General features: G+C 38.3%; 1 protein-coding gene across 2 annotated transcripts in view; it reads left to right on the top strand.

Moving 5' to 3' along the window:
- Positions 1–20812, top strand: part of LOC121735891 (ubiquitin carboxyl-terminal hydrolase 8) — a 60472-nt gene extending 39660 nt beyond the window's left edge. The window contains exons 12-19 of one of the 2 annotated variants that reach the window (XM_042126877.1): positions 7178–7261; positions 7632–7748; positions 15924–16054; positions 16432–16531; positions 16974–17099; positions 18046–18240; positions 19289–19635; positions 20482–20812. In XM_042126877.1, the coding sequence (XP_041982811.1) occupies positions 7178–7261; positions 7632–7748; positions 15924–16054; positions 16432–16531; positions 16974–17099; positions 18046–18240; positions 19289–19635; positions 20482–20575 (1194 nt within the window). In that variant the 3' untranslated portion in view covers positions 20576–20812. Of the gene's footprint in view, positions 1–7177; positions 7262–7631; positions 7749–11595; positions 12122–15923; positions 16055–16431; positions 16532–16973; positions 17100–18045; positions 18241–19288; positions 19636–20481 lie in introns of those variants that run through there. The other variant, XM_042126878.1, reaches the window with a different exon arrangement.
- The last annotated feature ends 3709 nt before the right edge of the window (positions 20813–24521 follow it).

Below are 24521 nucleotides of genomic sequence, written 5' to 3'. Positions count from 1 at the left end.
CTCTGGACTAGGCCGACTATGATGCGAGAATGCCGTATGCGCTTGGGCAACCATACGGACATTTAAAAATCTTGTCCCAGGCACTACAATATTTGAGGAGTGGTTACTTCGCTCTGAAAAATACTGTATAAATCATCCACAACGGATGTAAAGGCCTAGTTTTTATTCACCTGCAATCAAATTGATATTTGAATATTACTTCTATCAAAACTCGATCAAACTAAGTATTAAGTTCAAACGGAAATAATTACTTACATTTAAAACCGTTTTGTAAGGTGGCAACGTAATAGATAGAAGTTTGCCTTATGATGAGAGCGTGAATTATTGAACTCTGCCCTTGTTTTGTTCTTAATTCTTCTACATCTCGGACTTGTCCAGCCAATACAAACAACTTTCCTTTAAATACAGTTTGTGGTTGGAATTTGATATTGTGGGTAACACTCACAAACCCGGTCTTCAAAACAATACTCATTTCGATCTGAAAACGATATTTAATTTATTACTAGCGATACAGGAACATTTAAATATATTTACTATTATATAATGATGTACAATTTGTACACTCTTGTAGGAGGTGTAAATGAAACACTCAATCTGTACCACTGAACACTCTACTCTCGGCGGCGGCTGGTGGAGAAGTGGGCGACAGATCTCACGTCTGGCGACCATATCTTCACTGCCCTCCCTTGGTAGGCGGCCATCTTTATTTATCAATACACTACAAATAAAACCATTAAAGTAGCATTTTCTTTTTGTTTAAATGTAAAACTACAACTGTAAATGAAGTAAACAAACCCTGACACAATCAAAATTAAACACACTTTTTGCACTTACCGTAAAGAGGGGTTATTCGGGACATTTTTTTTTAGAAAAAGTGTATTTACACCTGAACCGTAATCCGTAACCGTAATCGTATGAAATGGGATTATTTTTTTCTTAGTGAGGCAATACTCTAGCAATGACAACATCGAATGACTTTTGTCACGTGTGTTGCCATTTCCTAAAAAAAATATATAAGAATGGGTGTTCCAAATAAACCGTCAAGGTGTACTATATGAGTGATGCAAATAAATGGTTTATTTTAAAATACTATTAAACTAGAAAACTAAATAACATCAAGTGGAAACTATTTGCAAAACTGTCAAGTACTCGTTTAAAAATTATCACAGAACAAAAAGTTCGTTTTTGTAAAGTAAAAAAAATAACGACGCCCCCAAGCAATAACCCAGTAATTGCAAAACTCATTTTTTACAGGAGAGCATCCTATGTGTTTTTTAGCTATATCTTTTCAGTAAATTATTATTATGACATGTTAAATACCTCAGATGAAAGCTATTTTTTAATAGAACGACCTTGTAGTATTGGGATTACATTATATATACGAATATCTTTATAATAAATAAAAATATATATTAAGTACGTAAAATATTGTACATCATTATATCAATAATTATATATTACGGTATAGAATTATAAAAATGCATTCAGCAATGTCAACTTACTATATTATTGCGGTATTTTTTTAAACACTAATATGCAGTAATCATTATTTATTTGGTGGTTTAAGTCTGAGGTTTCTTCTTTGACTGTGCTAGTATCAATAATGTTGTCCTGAGAATACGTCAGTGATTCGTAAAAACTATGATAATATCTTGGAATTGCTCCGGTATTGCACAGGAATAGTAAATCTGTGTGAAGCCTTGCTTATTGGGATAGGATGATGATAAGCTGGCTCTAGAGTGATATTATCTTCGGACGCTGAGTCCGGCTTAGATTTTCGTCTCCGTCGTTCTTAATGTCTAAAATATCAGATCCCTCTATTTCTGTTAAGCTGTACTTTTCTCCGGTCACTTTAGAATTTAAAATTACGTTATAAATTTGTTCTGGTGTATAGATAACTTTATTCTTCATATTGCGTTCTATGCAAGCGTGCATTGAGTCACCTTCATTTTGCCTGTGTCCTTCTTCAAAAAATCGGTGGGTTATGGATAGTTGTAGGGTTTTTGCAGCATAAACGTATAATGCAAAAATGTATCTATTTTTGTTTTGCCCATAGCACCCATCAGAGTAAAATGATATTGTATTTATACCGTTCACACACGTTCAGATTTTAAGAACTTTAACAAACAACTACCAATTTCTATACAGCCTCTTTTGGCCACATGGTAATGCCACACATAGCAATAACCTTTTTTACGTAATGCGTCATATATGGTAAAATTGTAAACAGGGTATTTCCGTTTATAATAAAAAATCCCTACATTAGATTGCGGAATGTTCAAGACCTTTTGAAGATCAAATACTGCTACTGTACTACTATTTTTGTCAAACGTATCTTTTTCCTCGTTTTTAATTTGCCTGATCCTTTCTTTTCTATGTAAGTGATTCTTGTAATTCTCTTTTAATTGTTCTTTCTCTGAGGCATCAGCTTGCTCATATAACATGCAAGTGCCACATTGATCTTTTTTGGGTTTAAAAAAGGAATAGTTAATATTGCCGTTTACTTGCTATTGTCACATTTGAGTAATTTTGATGTTCAGACCAATCAGTGTAAAAGCGGTATAATTTTGATATGTTTAGATTTTCTGAAAGGTATTGGCGACTAGAAGATTTTCTTGTAAAATGTGACTCTACTGTTGGGAACAGTTTGATATATTGTGTTATGATACTTAATTCCGTATCACTGCTCATTTTACGAAGTCTATTTGCATGTTTTCCTCTTTTATCACAAAAAAAATCATCTGATTTAGCCTTTTCTATAGCAGTGTAGATCATAGCCTCCCCAATATTTAATGTATTTACGAAAAACTTTTTACAAACAGCCACGTCTTCACCGTCCAAAGGAAAATAATATTTAATGGTTTGAGTACGATTAATTTTGCGTTGTAGGGTCATTCTTCTAATATCTTCTATTTTAACATGTCTCGTTATATACAGCCATTGGTTTAAATTATAGCCCTCATAGGCATTTCCGGAGTTTTTGAGCAATTTATTTTTATTTCTTTGCCAGTCACTTTCATTACGTTGACGCTTTCTAGTTAGCACCTTGTCGTCTTTAGAAGTGGAAGGTTCATTTTCATCTATGTGTGCCTCTGTGTCATTAATATTCCTTGAACAATCGATTGCATTATTATCGATTTGAGAATGACTCGGCTGTAACAATAAAGTATTTTGTTGTTCTTGGTCTGTTCTAATATGAATCAATTCGGTTTGTATATTTTCAATCAATGTATCATTCAAAATATTGTAACAATTGCCGATTTCTTTAGAAGTTTGAGGTTGAATGGTCTCATCCAAGTCCATATTAAATGAGTTATTTGTTAATAAACGTAAACGGAATAAAGTTGTATCAGAATCTAAGCTTTGCTGATTACAAACTTTATAAACAACCGTAGAAGAAGCAACAAAATCGCTATAATCCAAAATTAATGATAGATTAGAAATAGTACCCGGAGTGTTTATTATATCTATTTTATCAAAACATTGGGAGTTCACACTTAGATCTGAAATAGAACTTGGAGTATAATTCCGTCCAACTCTTTCTGGAGTTGGAATGTACTCTGAATGATCTGATGAAAAAAGAGCGTCATCTGATTCAAGGTCATTTTCTACATAAACTGTTGTTATTGGTAATTCTGAAATGAAAATAATTTTTATTACTTATCATCTTCTTTGTCTTTGCAAAAATTATAATATTATTTACATCGCACCTACACAGGTACAATGTTAATAATATTATTATTTTTGTTTACACAAAATAAATATTTTTATACCTAAAAGTAATTAATATAAATAATCACACCTACTTCTTTATCCGTCCTTACCTCGTAAATTATAACAACTTGTTGAACTAGTAGATGGTTTCACAGGCATACTTTCTTCTATATTTTTATAGTTTATTTTATTTGATAAATTATCATTGCCTGAAAATAAGACTATTATTAATTTATGTCAACTATATTTAACACTAATTGTTTGTTTTTTTTTAATGCGACATACAGGTGCAAAAATATATAATATTATTAACTTTAATACCTGTCATGAAAGTACTTAAACTAAAAATCTTGTTTTGAAGATTTTAAAAACCTCACCTTGTAGTTTATTTTTCTCACTAGGCATTGCTACAGCTTCAGCTTGGTTATCTAAAATGGTACTTTTCGAATTTGCAGGTTCACCAGCTGGGGCTCAAATAACAATTAGAATTAATTATTATATTAATGTAGGTACTTACTAGAAATAATAATTTATATTACCGATCCCATTCTAGATATTATATAAGAATCGTGCTTCGGCATAAATGTGCCCGTTGATGTTAGGATGGGTGGATGAACACACCAGTTGAACGGACGTGAAAACGCTGAACAGAGAGCATACCGGAGGCCCAATCCTCAATTTCGCCACCTCAGTTACTTGTCCCTCTACATACCGTCTACTCCCAATCACCTCTCCCTATGACGCAAATGATAGCATAATATTCTCTCCGTATTCTAAACAGCCAACGCACTGGCAACTCCTCTAATATTGCGGATACCCATGGGCGACGAATCGCTTTCAATCAGGTGACTTGTTTGCTCGTGTGCCCCCGTATTTCATAAAAAATCTTTAATATTCTTATAATAAGTAGGTAAGTACATAGGTACAGAAGGAAAACAAAATATATTATAAGCACCTAATATTTAGGTACCTACTATACCTACTACCTATAATAATATTATTAAAATTATACTAATACAGGAACACACGACAATAATTAGGTATACCTATTATTATAGTATAATTAGTAGGAATACTTAATTGAATTAATCAAACTCGGTATGTATGTGGATCGAATGCAACTACCACAGCTACTAAAGTAGGTACCTACCTATCTGTTATAAAACTAAAGCTACAAACCTAATAATAGATAAGGTAAGTATCTATTAGAATTATAATCATAATATAAAACCATTAACAAACAGATAGGTATAATTACTTAATAATAATTTTAAATAAAAATAAAAAGAAGGCACTTACTCGATACTCGTTCATCAACCATTATCAACATCCTTCTTACTCGACTATTTTTCAATCTTTTTGATTCCATCGGCACTGATTTCTCATAAAAGTCGCAAACTTAAATAATATTTTATGCGCGCACTATCGAATGCAAACAGTGAATGTCATTACTAATTCTCATAACAAACTAGCCCAAGTGCTTTATAATCTATCTCTGTCTATTCGCAAGCAATGTAAAAGATATCGCGGGGAATACCTATGTCATTTATAGTACTGAATGCGCAATACAGGTCAAAACATGTCTGCGAAGAACAAGTTTACGCCAGTACACACGTTTTATCGTGTATTTCAATTCTTATGAATACTGTTAATAGCCTTTACCGAAAACACTCGCCTAATATTTCACAGCAATAATCTTGTAATGGCATTAACCAAAACTCGATGTCAATTATTTTACAGTATTACTACAATACCGATTATGAGTCGTAAAATTGAAAAAGTAACAGTTTGGTATTTAATTTTTGTCGTATAAAAATCAAACTGAGGTTCCGTGCAATAAAACTTTCCTTCGTCATAGTTTTATAAATAACCGTAGGAAAAATCTGCAAAAAATTACATACACAGATAATGGTCCACGGAATCTAAATTTGCAATAAAAAAAATCCAGTAATGTGCTATTACTGGGTTATTGCTTAGGGGCGTCAATAAAGTAAAAAAATCAACTTGAATAAAATGTTAACTTTAATTTTAAACATCAGATCTCAGTTTTGACACCATTTTAATGCCAAGAGGCAATCATGGCACTTCTTTATTAACCTTTTGGCCGCCAAAGTCATAATATACGTGACAAGCAAGCGCCGAAAACGGTGAAATTGTGGCTTGGCGTGGAGGAAATACCTACCTAGCTACATATATGGAGAGGGCAGATCTCTTAAAGAAGAATAAAACTACAAGTTTTATTCTTCTTTAAGAGCTTCTTTTATTTTAAAGACATTCCTTAACAATTACGAGTTTTCCTTACAACTATTAGTAGAAGTAGGTACCTAGGTAAAAGGTTCCTAGGCTAAAAAAATAGCTTTGCTGTCAATAAAATATAAAAATTAGAATAAATTTGCGTCATGGTCGTCACGTAATAAATATATTGTGCTCGAATTTTTATATTTCAATGACAGCAAAGCTATTTTTTTCACAATATTTGAAAATGGGACTTGGTCTGTGTCTTGACATCCCTTTTCAACAAATTTTAGACCATTTTTTTTTTTAAAGTTGTTGTAGTTGTAAAATATAACCGTGTACGTGTGTCCTAGTTGATCTATGGCTTTAATACCGCCAATATAATATTTCCAGTTTTTTCTTACATAGTAACGCACAATTACAGTGTCGCCTACATTCCATGTGTCTATATCATTTTCAATCACTTCTCTGTTTTCATCATCAGTGTCTCCGGTCTTTTTCTGACTTCTTTCATATTTCCAGTGCAGTCAATATTAGTATTCTCATCATTTTCTTCCGGTAAAAATTCTTGATCCAGCATAGCGATATTCCCCGCCTCTAGGCCATTGACCGTCTCGTCTCCGGTCTTCTGGACTTCTTCCATATTTTCAGTACAGTCAATATTAGTATTCTCATCATTTTCTTCCGGTAAACATTCTTGATCCAGCATAGCGATATCCTCCCAAATCTTACTCAGTAAGGCATAATTACAGTGAAAAATCAGTCTTCGTAGCACACAATGTCAAACCACCCGCTTTTGGACCTATTATATCGTGTGTTTTCTGGACCTCCTGACGTCCATTGATCCCATAAATGTTCTGATATTTTTTAGCACCCGGGTCGTCTGTGAGGTTTGTTTCATCGTTATTGCTAGTTGGCGCTGTAATTGTGCACATAGCCAATACCACTTTTTACATTTTGTGTTGCAGATCTCTTTAATGAGTTTAGCATTTCTTCTTCTAAATTATGTGATGGCTCTAAGTTAGATAATAATATACAAAGCATGTCATGACAGAGTGATCTCTCCCTGCCAATTTTCCAACTCCCAATGAGATGATATCTGCCCATGTCTTTCAATAAATAATAAGTGTTGAGGAAGAGTGTTGAAATAGCAACACAAATATTTCTTTATAGTCTGTAGAAAAAATTGCGTACTGAATACAGCACAGTAACAGCTTGATGTTTGCAGGTCGATGATGATGATATGGGCTCCTCCGACGCGGCCGGCTCGGCGGGACTCAACCGGTCGCAGTCCTCGCCCAATATCGCGAAGGTAATTCAATACAGATAATATTATATTAGCTCTGGTAGTGTCGAGAGTTGTGTTCTCATGCGATTCCTGATCGTAGAAATCGAAACCACGCATATATTATGGCCCTGTGGAATACGAGTGACGGCCACAAAGAAATATATTCCGACCGAGCGTGGTACTTTGCTCGGTCAGGCCGGAGCCCACTGACACCAGACGCGCAACAGACGTTGTACATGTCTTGCTGACCTCAGGAACTAAGATGCAAAATTATGCACTGCTGGTTGTAGCGAATCATAATATGAACCTAGTGTGTAATTATTAATTATTGAGTGGCCACATACGCTCACAATGGATGACGATTGTGGGAACTGTACATGTAGCTTGTGATCAGGTGTCATCGGACGAGGAGGAGGCGACGCCGCAGTTCGACCGCAGCACCAAGCCCAGCAAGGTGGCGCCGTCCAGCGAGCTGCGCCAGCGGGACTTCCAGCCCGTCTGGGGCGCCGTGGTGAGTGACGTCACACATCCCCACTAGTCAACGCTGTATCTCGTAAGCCAGAATCGACAGCGGTATCTAAACACTTTGATTTTGATAGTACATGACGTCAGGGAGCTCAAGGGACCTGTTAAAACTGTCTTGGGATCAAATAATTAGGAAAAAGATAGGAGTAGGAAGCAAGAAGCCACGTTAAGTACTGCTTTAATATGAAACACTACAGCCTTACTATATTTGCTACTACGTTTTACTACAGTCCCAATGATCTCTTGGAGATCATTGGGACTGTAGTAAAACGTTGATTGTTCCCGCAAATCCTTTTCTATTAATTATTAGGCTGCATTCACCAAGTCTGTTTACCGATTTTAATATTCGTTCTACACGTTCGGCGGTTGGCTCAAATTGTCAGGTCTTCGCCGTAGACATCAACCAAAAATCTGTCTGGTCAACCGATTTCCACACGGTCTATTTTTCACCCAACTCAACCCAGGTCACGATGATCGGTGGTCGGTCCAGACCGTCTAGAAGGCCTTTTAGTAATTTCGTGAGACGTGTGCGTACTTAGTGTCGAATGTCGTCGCGTGTCGACGGCACATCCCCATTGCCCACACACACGTGGTCTTAAATATTACGTGGGAGACAGTTTCAACCACCGACGAAAAAAAGCTGTTATGCTAAGTACTCACATATGGTTTTGCTCGATAGTTTTACTCCGAATCGAAAGAAATGACATATTTGACATATTTAATTCCATCGAGCCGGCTCGAAGCAAGCCTTCGAGCTGTCAGTTTTGCGGTCCTCACAAAACTGACAGCTCGAAGGCTTAAAGCTATTGCTCGATTTTGAGTAAAACTATCGAGCAAAACCGTTTGTGAGTACTTAGCATTATATCGACATGCCTGCCTGTGTGTTTTGATGTAACGAATGTTGTTTTTTCACATTCTCGAATGCGAATGCACCGCTATTGAAAGTTGATGTGATCTCGCAAAGTAGCGGCCAAACCGTTCATTCGCGCGGGCGCATAATATGACACATAATCCCGAAATTCCGTCGCGTACTTAAGACTATTGTGTAGTGCCGCGAGCGTAGAAAATAGGTATTTGGAAAACCATTCTCTGTCGCCACAGCGCTCGGCCCCCGCGCAAACGTGCGATAGAGAGAGTTGCAGCTCGGCTGTGATTCTGGGTATTTTTAGACAAAAATCGCGTTTCGGGGCATAACGTTTTGCATCCCCTACACTGTACTAAAACTAATATTTTTTGGTATGAATCTTTTCAGCAAAATCTAATCTACGCTTGTACGTTTTGCTTTGTTTGAAATTTTACGTTGTTTTTCAAATACAAACCATTTAAAATGAGAAAGATTTGACCCTAAAAACCTAGATTTCAGAAGCTCGTAACTTTCAAACTAACAAAAATTTTGATAAAAAGAAAACGTAGAAGCATAGTTTTCACTAGAGGCAATAACATAGTGAAAAATCGTTGAAATCGGATAAGTTTTAGGGGTAGCAAAACGTTATGGCTTTTTGTATGGAGATGGACCCGGTAGTCGATCCTCTTAAATGTAGTAGTAGTACTTAAAATATGTCTCTGATATGCGCGGCGGCACGCGGCGGTACGAGTTACGAGTACAATACTTTTATCGCGCCGTTTTTCTATAAAGCCGCGATGTTTAGCAGCACGAGGTGTGGCCACGTTTGTCCCCACGCGCGGTTTCGGACCATAAGTCCATAACAAGATTACTGTAGACACGTTGGACGAAAATCACGAAGGTCAATGTCGTTATTGTAATTCATTTTAGTATTGATAATAATATTATTATTTATAAATGAGAAAGTTTGTCTGTCTATTACGCGAAAACGTTTAATTTTGGATTTAGGGTGTGGAAATAGGTGGAAACAGCCCACAACTTCGCTGCGATATTCGTTTGTGATTACCCGCGGAAATAAAATCGTATTAGGTATACTTATCCATTTCAAGGCTGAAAGTATTCTACCAACTTTTATCAAAATTGGTTTAATAGTTTAGACGTGAAGAGATATATTAACTTAATCGTAGCTGGGCATTAACTCGTTAATCCGTTAATCGTTAATTAACGAAGTTAACATTTTGATTAACGGATTAACTTTTAAGTTAACTTTTAAAAATATTTTATTAACTTTTAAATTTATTTAATTATTAGGCGCAAAGTGTGTGACTGAAAGCGTACCAGCCGAACCTTTGCGCCTGCTATTTTATAGTTTTTTGATCGTCGTTTTTTTATACATCAATTAAATTGAGTCAAAAAAACGAATCGCCCTAGATATATTCTTTGTCTTTAATTCAGTGTAAAAATTATCTGAAAATTCCAAATAATTTGGACATAGTATGGAAATTTCGTTAAAAGAAGAGGTAACTTTGAGATTTTTTTCTCATGATATTGTGTAATGGAATATAAATTCCACTGTGTTAGATCCTTAACTAACACATATATTTTTTTCAGAATTGAAATTACTATATTTTTATGTCTACTGTCACTTTTAAATCTTAAAAATCGTCCGTTTCTGGGAATACAGGGCCTTAAGACCGTTCCTGACTCCAAAAATCAAACATCGTCCTCCTCTCTTCACACTCACGCCCGTCTTTCATATGCCAGGTGAAAAAAGACGGCGCGGAATCATCGCCAAGTTAGTTTTACTTGAATAAAAGAGGAACTATATTGATTATGAAAAAAGTGTTTTGAGCAAATTGAGGTTTTATCAATGCCTTTTTCAGATATTAAAAAATATTAAAGAAAAGTCAGCAAACTTCGAAGATCCAAGCAAAAATGTGTCTAAAACAAGGTTTTTTGTAAAAAAGAAACTATCGAGCATTTTTTCAGTAATCGTGTTTTGTCTTTTAATCTTCATGAACTGAAGTTACTTGTGTCAACAAATCAGTTTTCTAGACCTTACAGATTTTGAGATCTAGGTTTAAGTATGTAAGTAGTAAAGTTAGGGTCAGGTGCGCTTTAAAAATAAATATTTTTCTGTGTTAGCTACCACTTCTGAGAATGTTCGCTGGGGAAATTGTTGTTCGTCTTATCATAATGAAGTTACTCACGAAAAATTAGCTTAAATCTTGATAGTAATAAAAAAAATTGTTCTACTCCATTTATGCAATAAAAGCGACGGTTTTCTAATTGTTAGTTCCCACTTCAACCCCTCATGTCTTCAATTTAGAACTAGCTAGAACAAATTATAGCGAAGCGACAACCCTAGTAATTCTCCCGTGTGCGTAAAATATAAACAACCACCAGTCTGTGTCTGTCTTTCACCTCGACCGCAGTACGACGAGCGAAATATACGCTTAAAAAAACTTTAAAACAAATTAACACATAATTAAGACCATAAAACCTAAATTAACCTGCAATTTTAAAAAAGTGCGAGCAACAATTTTTTAATTTCGTCTTTTAAAGAAAACTGAACTGAAAATTTCTCTGACTAAAGTTCATCTTTGAATGGTGTTTGAAGGCATGCTGTATGTAGCAGTTCCTTCGTTTTTGGCTACGTTCTTCATATTGTACCTCCTAGTGCTATTGGTGTTGTGTTTCCCCCTTTCCAAGTATAAGACCACGTGAATAAAAGAATAGAAAGAAAGCTACGAAATTCAAGTAAACATTTCCTCTAAACTCGAGCTTACAGATTTGTCAAGAGGGCGCTTCGGTGCCTGTTATAATTTTATATTGCTGTATAAAAAGTCCTCGGACTAAAATTCCGGAATCTCGAGATAGCATAATATTATCAAATCCGGAGTCTCGTACAATCTTGGTAGAAGTTCGAAACATCTATTTTGAAAATTTGAAGATTGCGATATCGCTCCATAAAATTCCCACTCCCTTGGGTTAATATTATTATTTTATTATAAATAAAATTGCCGTAATATCAATATAGCGAGTCAAGCTGCATAAATCTTCAAAGCCTTACCAAATCGCTCCGATAAAGTTCAGAGTTCTTAATTTACAAGTTCTGAATCTCGAGATAGTGTAAAGTCCGGAAACTCGAGATAGCTGCAAATTCTGGAATCTCGAGAGCGGTAAGAGGCTAAAGTTCGGAATATCGAGATAGCTCCAAGTCCGAAAACTCAAAATAGTGTAAAGTTCAGAATATCGAGATAAAGTCCGCAATATCGAGATAGTATCAAGTTCGGAAAGTCGAGATATCACAAAGGAATCACAAGATAGGGTAAAGTCCGAAATCTCGAGATAGTATAAATTCCGGAATATCGAGATAGCTCAAAGTCCGGACACTCGAGACGTAAGAGGCAACCATTGTGCGCCACGAGCAGAAATGTATACCGCTGGCGGTGATGGTGCTGAAGGTGAAGGTGCGACTGAAACCCACCCACCCGCTGTGCTGGTTCAAACGTGTGAGTACATACCACGAAAACATTATACCAATTGACCGCATGGTATACAGAATCCCTACATAATATATATTAATAATTATTATTATAAATGCGAAAGTGTGTCTGTCTGTCTGTTACCTCTTTACGCCCAAACCGCTATACCGATTTTACTGTCGGTATGGAGATACTTTGAGTCCTGGGAAAGGACATATGATGCTTTTTATCCCGGGAAAATGTACGGTTCCTGCGCGATAAACGGAGTTGCGGGCGTCATCTAGTATGAAATAAATGAATGATGATACTGAAGGGTGTGTAATGTGTCTGTGTCAGCAGTCAGCACAGACCATAAAGTTAATATACCTAGCGGAATGGGGAAACAAAGGCCTGAGCAAGAGAGATGTCACTATCAGTAACACTGCGTGGTAGAAAGAGACGTGTGATACATGACAGTAGCACTCTTTTTTTGACGTCCAGTCGGCACGTGCCGCACGTTGACAATTTAATCTCATAGATTTCATGTTCAATCATGCTTGGGTAAGTGTATACGTACACATATTTTTTTTTGTCACACAGTTTCGTTTGACAGCTCGAGATTGTTGCTCTATTCCGCTAGGTATATTAACTTTATGGCACGGCGGATACGATGGGGTTGACATGTCTATTGGCAAAAACCCCCATAAAAATAGATAAAAAAAAAAAAAAAAAAAAACTTTATGGCACAGACAAAAGGGATCGTACAACAATTATGTGATCATTTTTGGCCGTTTTTAATCACAGCGTAATCTTTTGTTTTAACTGAACGCAGCTAAAATTCTCGTTATGTCCCCAAAATTGTATAGTAAATAAAGTTCCATTTGTGGCTATAATAAAAATGTAGCGTCGCTCTTCATTTCGGTGTCAATAGGACCTCCTCCTTTTTTATTGTTGGCTAAAAACAAAGTGTACACCAGGGAACTTCATTTATTCAGCACATTAATATTTACAGTACACGCACGGGGGTCAAGACCGACTATAAAGGGATTATAGTATCCTTGACATTTTCATTGTAAAACATAGACAGTTTAACTGACTACGCCAGAATTAGGTTTCTAGGTCTAGAGTATAATAATTGAAGACGTAATTAGTACATTTTGTAACACGTTTGTTTTCCCTTATAATTCGAACAAACCTTGTAACTTATCTACTTCATCACCTGGCTAATGTATCTGACTACACATAAAATGAACAGTTTTTTTTTATTTCAAATCATTTTTCCGTCCCTAAAGCCTCCATTTATGCAAAAAAAAACGGCATTTTTTTACTGTTACATATCGTGTTCTTCCACTCACATATTCAGTAATTATAGACCGCATACCCCGGTTCCGATGACGGTGACCGAGACAGGAGGCCTACTACGAAACCGTTTTGGGACTCAAACAATCGAACGAGAATGCCGCGTCCTGCTCTAACAACGTCATTTCACGTTTGTTAGAGCAGGACGCGGCATTCTCGTACGATTGTTTGAGTCTCAAAACTGTTTCGTGGTACGGCTCCAGATGTCAGCTCTCTTTTAAAAGAGCCTAGTCAACGAATAATAATAATTGTGAATGGAAAAGTCTAAAGCAGAAACTTTGACTTAGGAACTTTATTTAGACAAGTTAGGAGATAAACATACAAAAAGTCTTGAATATCTTGACCACTCCTGAAAAGTAAGCAAAAAACCAAAAAAGGCGCATGGAACCTTCCATTTGTTCGCGAATAACTTCGCCGTTTGTGAACCGATTTTGATGATTCTTTTGTTGTTTGAAACAGGATACTGCACAGATCCCATGATAATGAAATACTGTCTGCAGAAGTTTTTTTTTGTTTATATTATCGTGGTTTCATGGTTGGTCTCCGCTGTCGATCCTTGCTGTACAGGTGGACCAATGTCATCGGCTCTCTTACTCTCTCGATATTTTTTTTTATGAAATAAGGGGGCAAACGAGCAAACGGGTCACCTGATGGAAAGCAACTTCCGTCGCCCATGGACACTCGCAGCATCAGAAGAGCTGCAGGTGCGTTGCCGGCCTTTTAAGAGGGAATAGGATAATTATAGGGGAGGGCAGGGATGTTTCACGCAAGCGCTGTTTCACGCCATTTTTCTGTGAGAACGTGGTATTTCTCCGGTCGAGCCGGCCCATTCGTGCCGAAAACTGTAATTAAATTGAGAATTTGACATAAGCTTCATACATTATCAGTCAACCTCTTCATTATACCGAAGTTTAATCATCACCCAGAGTGGGGCCGTTACATTTACACTTACCATTAAGTGCGTTTTACGCTCGTTACTAATCACATAAACTGATGTGTCCCTTACACTAATTACATCACTATAACAGGATTACATCGTACGCGGTATGCCTCGGTCGTTTTAAACATGCATCGTAATTCGTACGTAGCTGTATTATGTAAGAGCCTGGGAGACAAGGTTTGCCCGGATTTTAAAGACACATCACTCAAAATGTGCGGTTTCTCAGGTCCAAGACTGATCTAGCCCTCCCTCTGGCTACGCCCGTGGCGCAGTTCATGAAAATGAGTATCAGCGCGTTGCAATAAAAACAGTTTGGGAACTGCTCCATGCTCTCAAGTCCCAAGCACAGATTTATGGCGCGGTACGCGTGACGCGTCGTCAAATCATTTTGTTTGCAATATGTCAGTTGTATTCAAATCTACCCAAAACCCATGCCAAAGCTATGGCATCATATGCTTTGGCTTCGGGGTAACTGTAGGTATGTCTAATATTATAAGACAGTTTTAGGTTTTCTGGCAGTGTGTAGCGACTGTTAAAAATGTCCGCCAGTCGAAGACGAGATTTTTACAGTTACCTGATTACCTCGAAGAATATAAGCTAAAAACTTATACTCTTTATCGAAGGTCAGGTAGAACTGGATCATAGTAAAAGGAGGGGAAGTAAGTTATCTTCATACAAAGGCGCCGCGCGCGGCTTGTATGTGTGCGCCATAGTATCAATGCGTCGCCACGTACGGCACACAACAAAATCTCGGCCAGTTTTACTAGGCTGGTACCGCCGAGATTTTGTTGTGTGCCGTACGTGGCGACGCATTGATACTATGGCGCACACATACAAGCCGCGCGCGGTGCCTTTGTATGAAGATAACTTACTTCCCCTCCTTTTACTATGACTGGATACCTCCTAAAATAACCGCCACCGAAACTCCATAGTTGCCGGATTATATAACACCTATACATTGTATAACAAAAATAAGTGCTAACACTTTAGGGTGTGTACGTGTTTCTTGTAGAGAGTTCACTGTGAAAGTAGCAGCGCTGAAAGACGAAAATTTTATTTTCACTTTTGTATGGGCATGGGCCCGAGCGTCACGAGTTTCCCCATACAAAAGTGAAAAAAAATGTTGGTCTTTCAGCGCTACTACTTTCACAGTGAACTCTCTACAAGGAACGCGTACACACCCTTAAGTATTATCACTTATTTTTGTTACACCCTGTATAATGACCAAAGTCTGGCTGTCACTGGTTCTTGATTTTTGTGTTCCTGTTTCACCACTTTCTGATAAAATGCCGAATATGCTATTCACAACTTTTTCTTTGACAGATTCTCCATACTTAATTCGTCAAGTTAATTAGTGGATAGCCTATGAAGTAGTGAAGCAGGCCCTTAGTCTCAACTTCATAGTCGCACGGTTGCCTAGAAGAGATCGCTTATAGCGATAAAGCCGCCCTTGCCCACTTTATATTTATATTTCACTGTAAACTAGAGTACCAATTTGTGAGTAATAAAGATTTATATTATCCATCTATCTATATCTTTCTCATTTTCCAGGGCCGTGGGCTGACGGGTCTGAAGAACCTGGGCAACACGTGCTATATGAACTCGATAATACAGTGCCTGAACAACACGAATATACTCGTCTCCTACTTCTGTAACGGGAAGTACCTCGAGTGTATTAACAGGTGAGTGGACGTGGCTTGAAATTTGAGAGGGGGATACGAATACACATAACGAAACCTAGGGTGAGTCTATTCACGATTGGAAGACAACCAATACGAAAATATAGAGGGGGCTTATAGAATGCTAAAAATATCATATAATTATTGGGTCTCGTGTGATTGAAATGAACTATTGTATTTGAGCAGCATATAATTATGGGTTTTTGAAGTGTACTTCCTGATAAGTGCCGGATAGGCTATCCACCACTTAACATGACAGATAGAGTATGGAGAATCTGTCAAAAAAGTTGTGGATAGCCTATCCGGCACATTAGGAAGGCCCTAAGTGACATAACTATGTTCTCATGGTTTATCAACGGTTGTAATAACATTGTCGTCAGATCGCACAGCACACGCGGCGCTATAGCCGAGGAGCTGGCGGCGGTGGTGCGCGCGCTGTGGTCCGGACAGTACAGGTTCATCGCCGCCAAGGACCTCCGGGTGAGTGACACCGGTGTGGAGACTGCGGACACGCTGACATTGACACATACACACAAACACAACTTTACGGTTGCACGGCTATTGATACGGTAGACAGTAGACATTTGGACTGACACAAACGAGACGCACACACATAGACCCAAGGACACCTTTAAAGGTTGCATCGAATCAAGACGACCACGACGCAAGTCGCCGGCAGGTCACGCCCACATGTCGCGCGACTCGGTCGCTTGCATCCGTCAGCACTTCCTATTAATTCATATAAAGCAGTGGGTCGTGGTCTCGCGTCGCGGTCGTCTTGATTCGAATGCAACCTTAAGGGCGGCCAAGTACCTCCGGGCGAGAGCTGCGCCTCTGTTGACAAAATAAATAGTCTATTTTCCCAGAACAAAGTTGCCAATTCCCAACCATAAATCACTTACAATAACGTTTAAATTCACAGAACGAGGTGGGCAGACACCAGCGCGCGTTCCGGGGCAGTGAGCAGCAGGACTCGCACGAGTTCCTCACCATCCTCATGGACTGGCTCCACCTGGACCTGCAGTTCACCATCAAACCACCCAACAAGGTAGCCAGCCTTACTAGCCTATAAAGCTGTCCCACTGCTAGGCAAAAGCGGCAGGCCGTCCATTGTGCTCGTTCCTGCGCCACCGCTGGTCAGCCTGGCTGGTATGCTTCCATCATCTGACCCAGCGTTACTAATAATTGAAAAAGACAAAACAGTATTTCCAACAAAAAAAGAATCGTCAAATTCGGTTCATAACGACATAAGACGTTCTGCCTGCTAGATCCGAACCCGCGATCTCCAGCTATCGACACGTTCACCGATTGAGCCACCAGAGCTGAGGTCGTCGATAAAAATCTATATAAATAGAAATGAATTCATAATTTTGTTAGTCACGCTAAAACACGAGAGTGGTTTTCGCTTTCGCTAATTTTAGTGTTTTAGGCTGGTATAAATAGTTAGTACTCAAGATGCATCTCGGTCTCAAGACACGGTTCAGGCTCTGTGATTGGTTTGCTGTCAAAATTTGGACCAATCACAGAGCCGAACCGCGTCTTGAGACCGGCGGGGCTAAAATGGTTGCTTTGAAGAATCACAATATGAATCATAATATGGTTCATTTTTCTAAAATCGCAAAATGTAACTCTGCTTGCAATTCATTTCTGTAGTTTTTTACTGATTTGACATCTGTCAGTTTAACAGTTTTGACAATTCATTTGCTGAATTGATTGAGAGGAATTGCTAAATGTGACCATTTTAGCCCCGCGGGCTGATTCACAGGGCACAATGCGTAATTCGCCTCGGATTCGGAAAGTTCATGGCGCGACATCCAATAAACGCTCGCCGCGCTAAGCATTGATCAATGACTGCACGGTAAAGTTTCCGAAACCGTGTCAAACGGGTCACGGGAATCGTCAATCGCACTGCAGGAAAGATTTATATTAGGAGAGAAGTGATACGAAGTTAGCTGGATCGTTTGGTATACGTCTTAATATGATTATATTTTCAGGAGTCGCTAAGCCCCGCGGAGCGTGCGTGGGTGGAGTACACGCGAGCGCGCGAGAGCCTTGTGCTGCGGCTCTTCTACGGGCAGATGCGGTCCACTGTCCGCTGCACGGTCTGCGCCGCCGCCTCCGTCACCTACGACTCCTTCTCCAACCTGTCGCTGGAGCTGCCGCCGCGCGCGCCGCGCTGCACGCTCGCGGTATGTATATGCACGCACGCTCGTGGGCTACGGGCAGATGCGGTCCACCGTCCGCTGCATGGTCTGCGCCGCCGCCTCCATCACCTACGATTCCTACTTCGTAGTTTAGCACGCTCGCGGTACGTGTATGCTCGCTCGCAGTACGTACTATCAGAGAAGTTGATTCCTACGCAAATCGGGGACCTAAGTAGTTTGGTTGCGTTACGTCAAACCCAGCTGACAGATCACAATTAACATTGAATTGACATATTCGACCAAATAACGTTGATCTGTCAATTGCATAGGAATCAACTTCCTCGATGGTACATGCACGACATACACGCCACGCGCGATACGTATAATATGCACGCTCGTGGTACGTATACGCACGCCACAACGTATATGCATGCTCACGGTATGTATACACACGCTAGCTGTACGTATACGCACGACGTACACGCATGACGTACGGTGTATACGTCATGCATTTACGCATACTGGCGTACACGTGAACTTGGTTATAAAACTTACATGAAAAATACGCCCCGCCCCGCTGAGTAACATAGGTCAAGCTTAAAGATATTCAATCGGTGCTCTGTAAGCACTGTGTAGATTTTTTGATTATTATTATTAACAGCCTACAAGAATCTTTTGTACTAGTATTTTATTACTGCACTATATACTATATTTTACTACAGACCAGTACATATTACATATTTTACTACATTTCCTTAGGGCCTGTTTCACCTCTTTATGATAAAGTGCCGAATAGGCTATTCACAGCTTTTTTGACAAATTCTCCATACTTCATCTGTCATGTCTGTATTTTATTACTGCACTATGTACTATATTTTACCACAGACCAGTAAATACTATATTTCCTTATGCATATCCGTTATACGTATATATCCGTTTCACCACTTTATGATAAAGTGCCGAATAGGCTATTCACAACTTTTTTGACAAATTCTCCATACTTCGTCAGTCAAGTTAGGCAGGAAGTGGTGAAACAGACCCTTAGTCTATGATTGTACTAGTCTATATCTAACATTATCTGTCACTATTCCAGGATTGTCTCAAACTGTACTTGAACGGTGAGACAATACCGGGCTGGAATTGCCCCAACTGCAAAGAGAAGCGTGATGCGGTCAAGAAGCTCGACATATCCCGTCTTCCGCCGGTCCTAGTCATCCATTTTAAGAGATTCTACGTAGATCCCAAGGAGTATATGTGTAATACTTACAGAAAAAAGCAGACTTTCATCGATTTTCCACTAGAAGACCTAGACATGAGGCAGTTTTCGCTGCAGTCGTCTGATAACCCGTCTTTTTACAATTTATACGCTGTGTCAAACCATTACGGTTCGATGGAAGGGGGCCATTATACCGCATACTGCAAAAGCAGTGAATTCGGAAAGTGAGTATATTTTGGCATATTTGAGATAAGCTTAGTCAAATTTCATTGCGTTATTAGTAACTACCCAAAATATCTATTTTGAATTATTATTTGAAGATCACGTTAAGGCGCAGCGCAGACGACAGACTATCCGTGACGCACTTTTTAGTCCGTGGAAATAGCACGTATGCAATTATATGCAGTAACGCACACGTCTGCGCTGCGCGTCGTGTGCGTTACTGCATATAATTGCATACGTTCTATTTTCACAGACGACAAAAGTGCGTCACGGATAGTCTGTCCGTCTGTCGTCTGCGATGCGCCTGAGCTAGTAGGGAATATTACACAAAGGTCAGCGAGAGGGCGCTACCAGTACATACAGTCAACAATCGGACCAAATTCCAACATGTTGCACACGTCATATTGTCGTTGGGACTTGGGCCTGCCAAATCCTCTATGTGTTTTTAATTTTTATAAAAAATTTCAGAGGTAAACAATAAACTATTTTATTTAATGATGACTGGACTTATCAATAAATTAAAGGTCTTAGTTCATACATAATAAGATTTGCCGCCATACTGCATTTTTAATTTATTGATAAGTCCAACCATCATTAAATAAAATAGTTTATTGTTTACCCCTGAAATTTTTACTAAAAACACATAGAGGTTATTTGGATGAGATAAGAAGTAGACCACGTGAAGGATCATAGGTTTTTTTTTGTGGACTGATTTTTATGTGAAATATTTAATTAACACGGGCGAAGCCGCGCGGAACGTCTAGTATAATATAATATGTTCCTTTTTTACTTTTCTGTTTAGATAGAAAAAATAATCATATCAACACTAGTTTTTTTTATATTTCCAGATGGCACAAGTTTGACGACCATGTCGTGACAGAGATTCCGCCGAGCGAAGTGAAATCCAGCGCCGCGTACATACTCTTTTACACCGAGTCGTGATACACACACAGCGGCAGTATACGGATATATTTTTGTACAGTAGAACTGTGGAGAATGATTTCATTGTATGTGTGTAAAAAAGTTTCACACGATTTTAACATTTATATTGTTAACTCCAACTGAACTCACAGAATGTAAGTTATATGCGGCCTTCTCACGTTGGCCAATGTCCCATGACAAAAGAGGGGCATATACAACATGACTGGTGAGACATTTTCAATACTCGACGACGTGATATTTGGCTATTATATTAGATACAAAAAATATATCAATTGATTACTGAGTAAATGTAGCTTAAAGTTAAATAATTATTTACCTAACGCGTGGACACCGCGCGCGGGAAGGGTAGCGGCGCGGTGTTTCTTTGATGGCGTACTCCGCCGCGCCGGCTGCATAGTATGCCTACTTGCCTAGCCGCGTAATTCACTCAGGATCCATGATTCATTTATTTATAGGGAAATTAAATAAAAAATTAAGTACCTAATTTTATTACATAATTATAATGAGAATCGAGTACCGAGTACACTCCTTAAGTATTGCAAATGTCTCACCGTCATGCAGTATTGTGTCTATGCCCATGACTGATGTACAGCTTGTCAAAAAAGAGTCGACGCCGAATATAATTTTCAAATTACATAAAAAGTACAAAAACCTTACTATTGCAAATAAAAAATGTATCAGAACGTTAATATTTAAAGTGTACAAACGTTCTCTGTGAAAACACAAGGCGTAAAAACTACCATTTGATCCTGAATCGTGATTATGTTTAGAAAATTTATTTCAGCGCCCACTCTTTCTTGACAGACTACATGCAATAGACCAGCGCGGCGGTTCTCAAAATTTTTTGGTGGCGGAATCCTTTTAAGTGTCTAAACACACCATGCCGAATTTCCGCGGCGGAAGTTCGGCAAGGTTACGTCTGCAATGTCAAACGCATACAATATAACGCGACAGAATTTCGGCATGGTGTGTCATCGGTATTTTAAAATATATTGCAGGCAGAATCATGCCGACCTTCCGCCGCGGTACTTCGGCATGGTGTGTTTGACTTTTTTGACGGAACCTCCAAAAAGAATGTTTTGTGTATTGAAGAGTTATCTCCATGCTGGTATCTGATGAATTTTTAAATTGAAAGATTCTAAAAACAATGTATGATTTGCTCGCGGAGCCCCTACCAGGCTTTTGAAGTACACTTTGAGAATAGCTGCTATAGACTCTATCATGGGCTTACATGGTAACTGGAAAGGAGTCAGAATACTGTGTAACTTTGACTAGTGCAATGGACGACTTGACTATTAACCAAGATTTGAAATGATTATAAAGAGACTCCGGCTGCACTCAGAGACGAATATTAATTAATGCAACTGTAATTAAATGAAGATTTTGACATTTTATAATAATATCTATGGGCGCTTCACACCACGTCAGTCTAGCCCCGTGCTAAGTACCTAAAGGACTTGTGTTACAGGTACCAGACAACGGAAGTATATTTAATGCTTTTATACTATACATATATTTATGATTTTTATTATATCATACACATATTTAATACACATCCAGACTCGGGAACATTGAAAACTTTTTGTTCCGACCCCCGGCTTGAGATACCGACGCGCTCACCACTGAGCCACAGAGGTCGTCAAATTATCTCCATACATTATCTGTCAAACTCTTCATTAAATTGAAGTTTAATCATCATTAAATGTGTGAGTGCGGCGGTTGGACTAGGCTACGTTGAATATTTCTCCACCAAAATGTGACTTTAATACTTGACGGACATGTTTTATTCAGGAGTCAGGACTATTGAGTATTAAAAGTACTTATTATAATTTTTTGGGTAAGAATAATTTGGCTTTTCTGTTCTTTAATCTTTTAACTGATTTACAAAAGAGGTTATTTGTATCAAAATTCGAATTTATAACTTATTATTAGCATTTAGCGGCCAATCCAAAGGACTACTCGAAATAACTGCTATAATATTATTGTTATTCAAGGACCAGTGATTTAATATTTAGTTTATATTTTAGATTCGTACTTATTTTATTTAAGAGTTACTTTACCATTCAGCTTATTTGATGTTATTTATTTTGTAAACTGACTTTCAAAGATCAGGAGGTTTCTTAAAATACATGACCGTCATACTCATTCCTCGTGTGATGAAAAGGCTTTGACAGTCAATGTCTAGTAGGTACGTAATAGTCTTGTACGGGCCGCGTCTAACACATAAAGTTAATATACCTAGCGGAATAGAGAAACAAAGGCCTGAGCAAGAGAGATGTCACTATCAGTAACACTGCGTGGTAAAAAGAGACGTGTGATACATGACAGCAGCACTCTTTTTTTGAAGTCCAGTCGGCACGTGCCGCACGTTGACAATTTAATCTCATAGAATTCATGTTCAATCATGCTTGTGTAAGTGTATACGTACACATATTTTTACACACAGATGAAACCAATTTCGGTTTCGTTTGACAGCTCGAGATTGTTGCTCTATTCCGCTAGGTATATTAACTTTATGGTCTAACATTATGATCTTTCGACGAAACTGGAGGTGACAGAAAGCGTATATTATGTAACATTAAACCAGACCCTACGAATAATAAAAACTAAGGAAGAGTAACTCTGTCATTTGTTCCGATTCTACAAAATGTGACCCGAATACATACAAGAATTTTGTGTAATTATAGAAGTGACAATCATCGTCAACGGCCTTATTTTGACAATTTGAATGTAGTTTTTGGTAGCTATTGCCATATTATTATTTTAGTGTGCGAAAAGAACCTTGAGAACCAAATTCTAAACGATTGAAATATGGGAGTTCCGTTGCCCTAGTTTTTATTATTCGTAGACCAGACCAGAGAAATTATTTTATTGGTATATTATTGCAACTTTATTGCGCCGAAATTAGTTTATAGCGCAGGTACCGTACATTTTTCCCCAAAAAAATCCTATATCCTTTCCCGGGACTCAAAGTATCTCCGTACCCTTCATCTAAATCGGTTCAGCCGTTTCCGCGTCAAGAGTTAAACTTTCTAAGAGCGAAGCCAAACGAGCGTAATTTGTGAGTCGTGAGCCGCAGAATTTCTGCCGGACAGAATTTTTTTCATACAAACAAGATTTTTGTATGAAACTGCATGCAGCAGAATTCTGCCCGGCAGAAATTCTGCGACTCACAACCCACAACCAAAAATTATTAATTTTTTAATCTTTATAAACACCTAGCTTATAAAAAATCTGATTTCCCCCCCCCCCCCCCCCCCCCCCCCCCCCCCCCGGGCCCCGGCCCAGAACCTGAGTACGCCCAGGTTAATATCTGTGAAATAATTTCTTTATACTAAATGTGACTTTCCGATCCTCGCGGCAAGCGACCGACCGACAAAAACTCACATAAATGCCCCTTTATGGCTATAGGTTTCATTTTGCTTTACGCCACTACAAAGCAGGTGCCTTACTCTCGAAACTGATATCGATTTCGTTTTGCGATTTCAACGGTTTTTTGACACTTTAGCCATCTAAAAAATGACAAAACACCATTGAAATCGAAAATCGAAATCGATATCAGTTTCTATTTTTATTTTTTTATTTTTTTTTATTAAGATAACTACAACCTTAAAATTAACTATTTAAATATACAATGTTTAGTTAACTAGAAGGTCAATTAAAGTTACCTACTTAAATACAGCTTAAATACTAAACTAAAGCTTAAACCGACTTAATTAGAATATCTAAGTATAAGCACACATCATTTTAAAACATAAAGTTTTAAAATGATGTGTGCTTTTCGTTTCGGGAGTAAGGCACCTGTGCAGCGGCCAGCGGCGGCATGGGTCGCTTGACTAATCGATTTCGGTCGGTAGAAAATGAAACCTATGGCCTAGGCCATAGAGTGACATTTCATTTGAATTTTTGTCATTCGCGGTCGATTTTCAACTTACCTTCAAGGTAA

Source organism: Aricia agestis, chromosome 18 (assembly GCF_905147365.1).
Source record: "Aricia agestis chromosome 18, ilAriAges1.1, whole genome shotgun sequence".
NCBI lineage: Eukaryota > Metazoa > Arthropoda > Insecta > Lepidoptera > Lycaenidae > Aricia > Aricia agestis.
The sequence above is the reverse complement of the archived record's forward strand: the minus strand, read 5'-3'. Positions and strand labels throughout refer to the sequence as shown.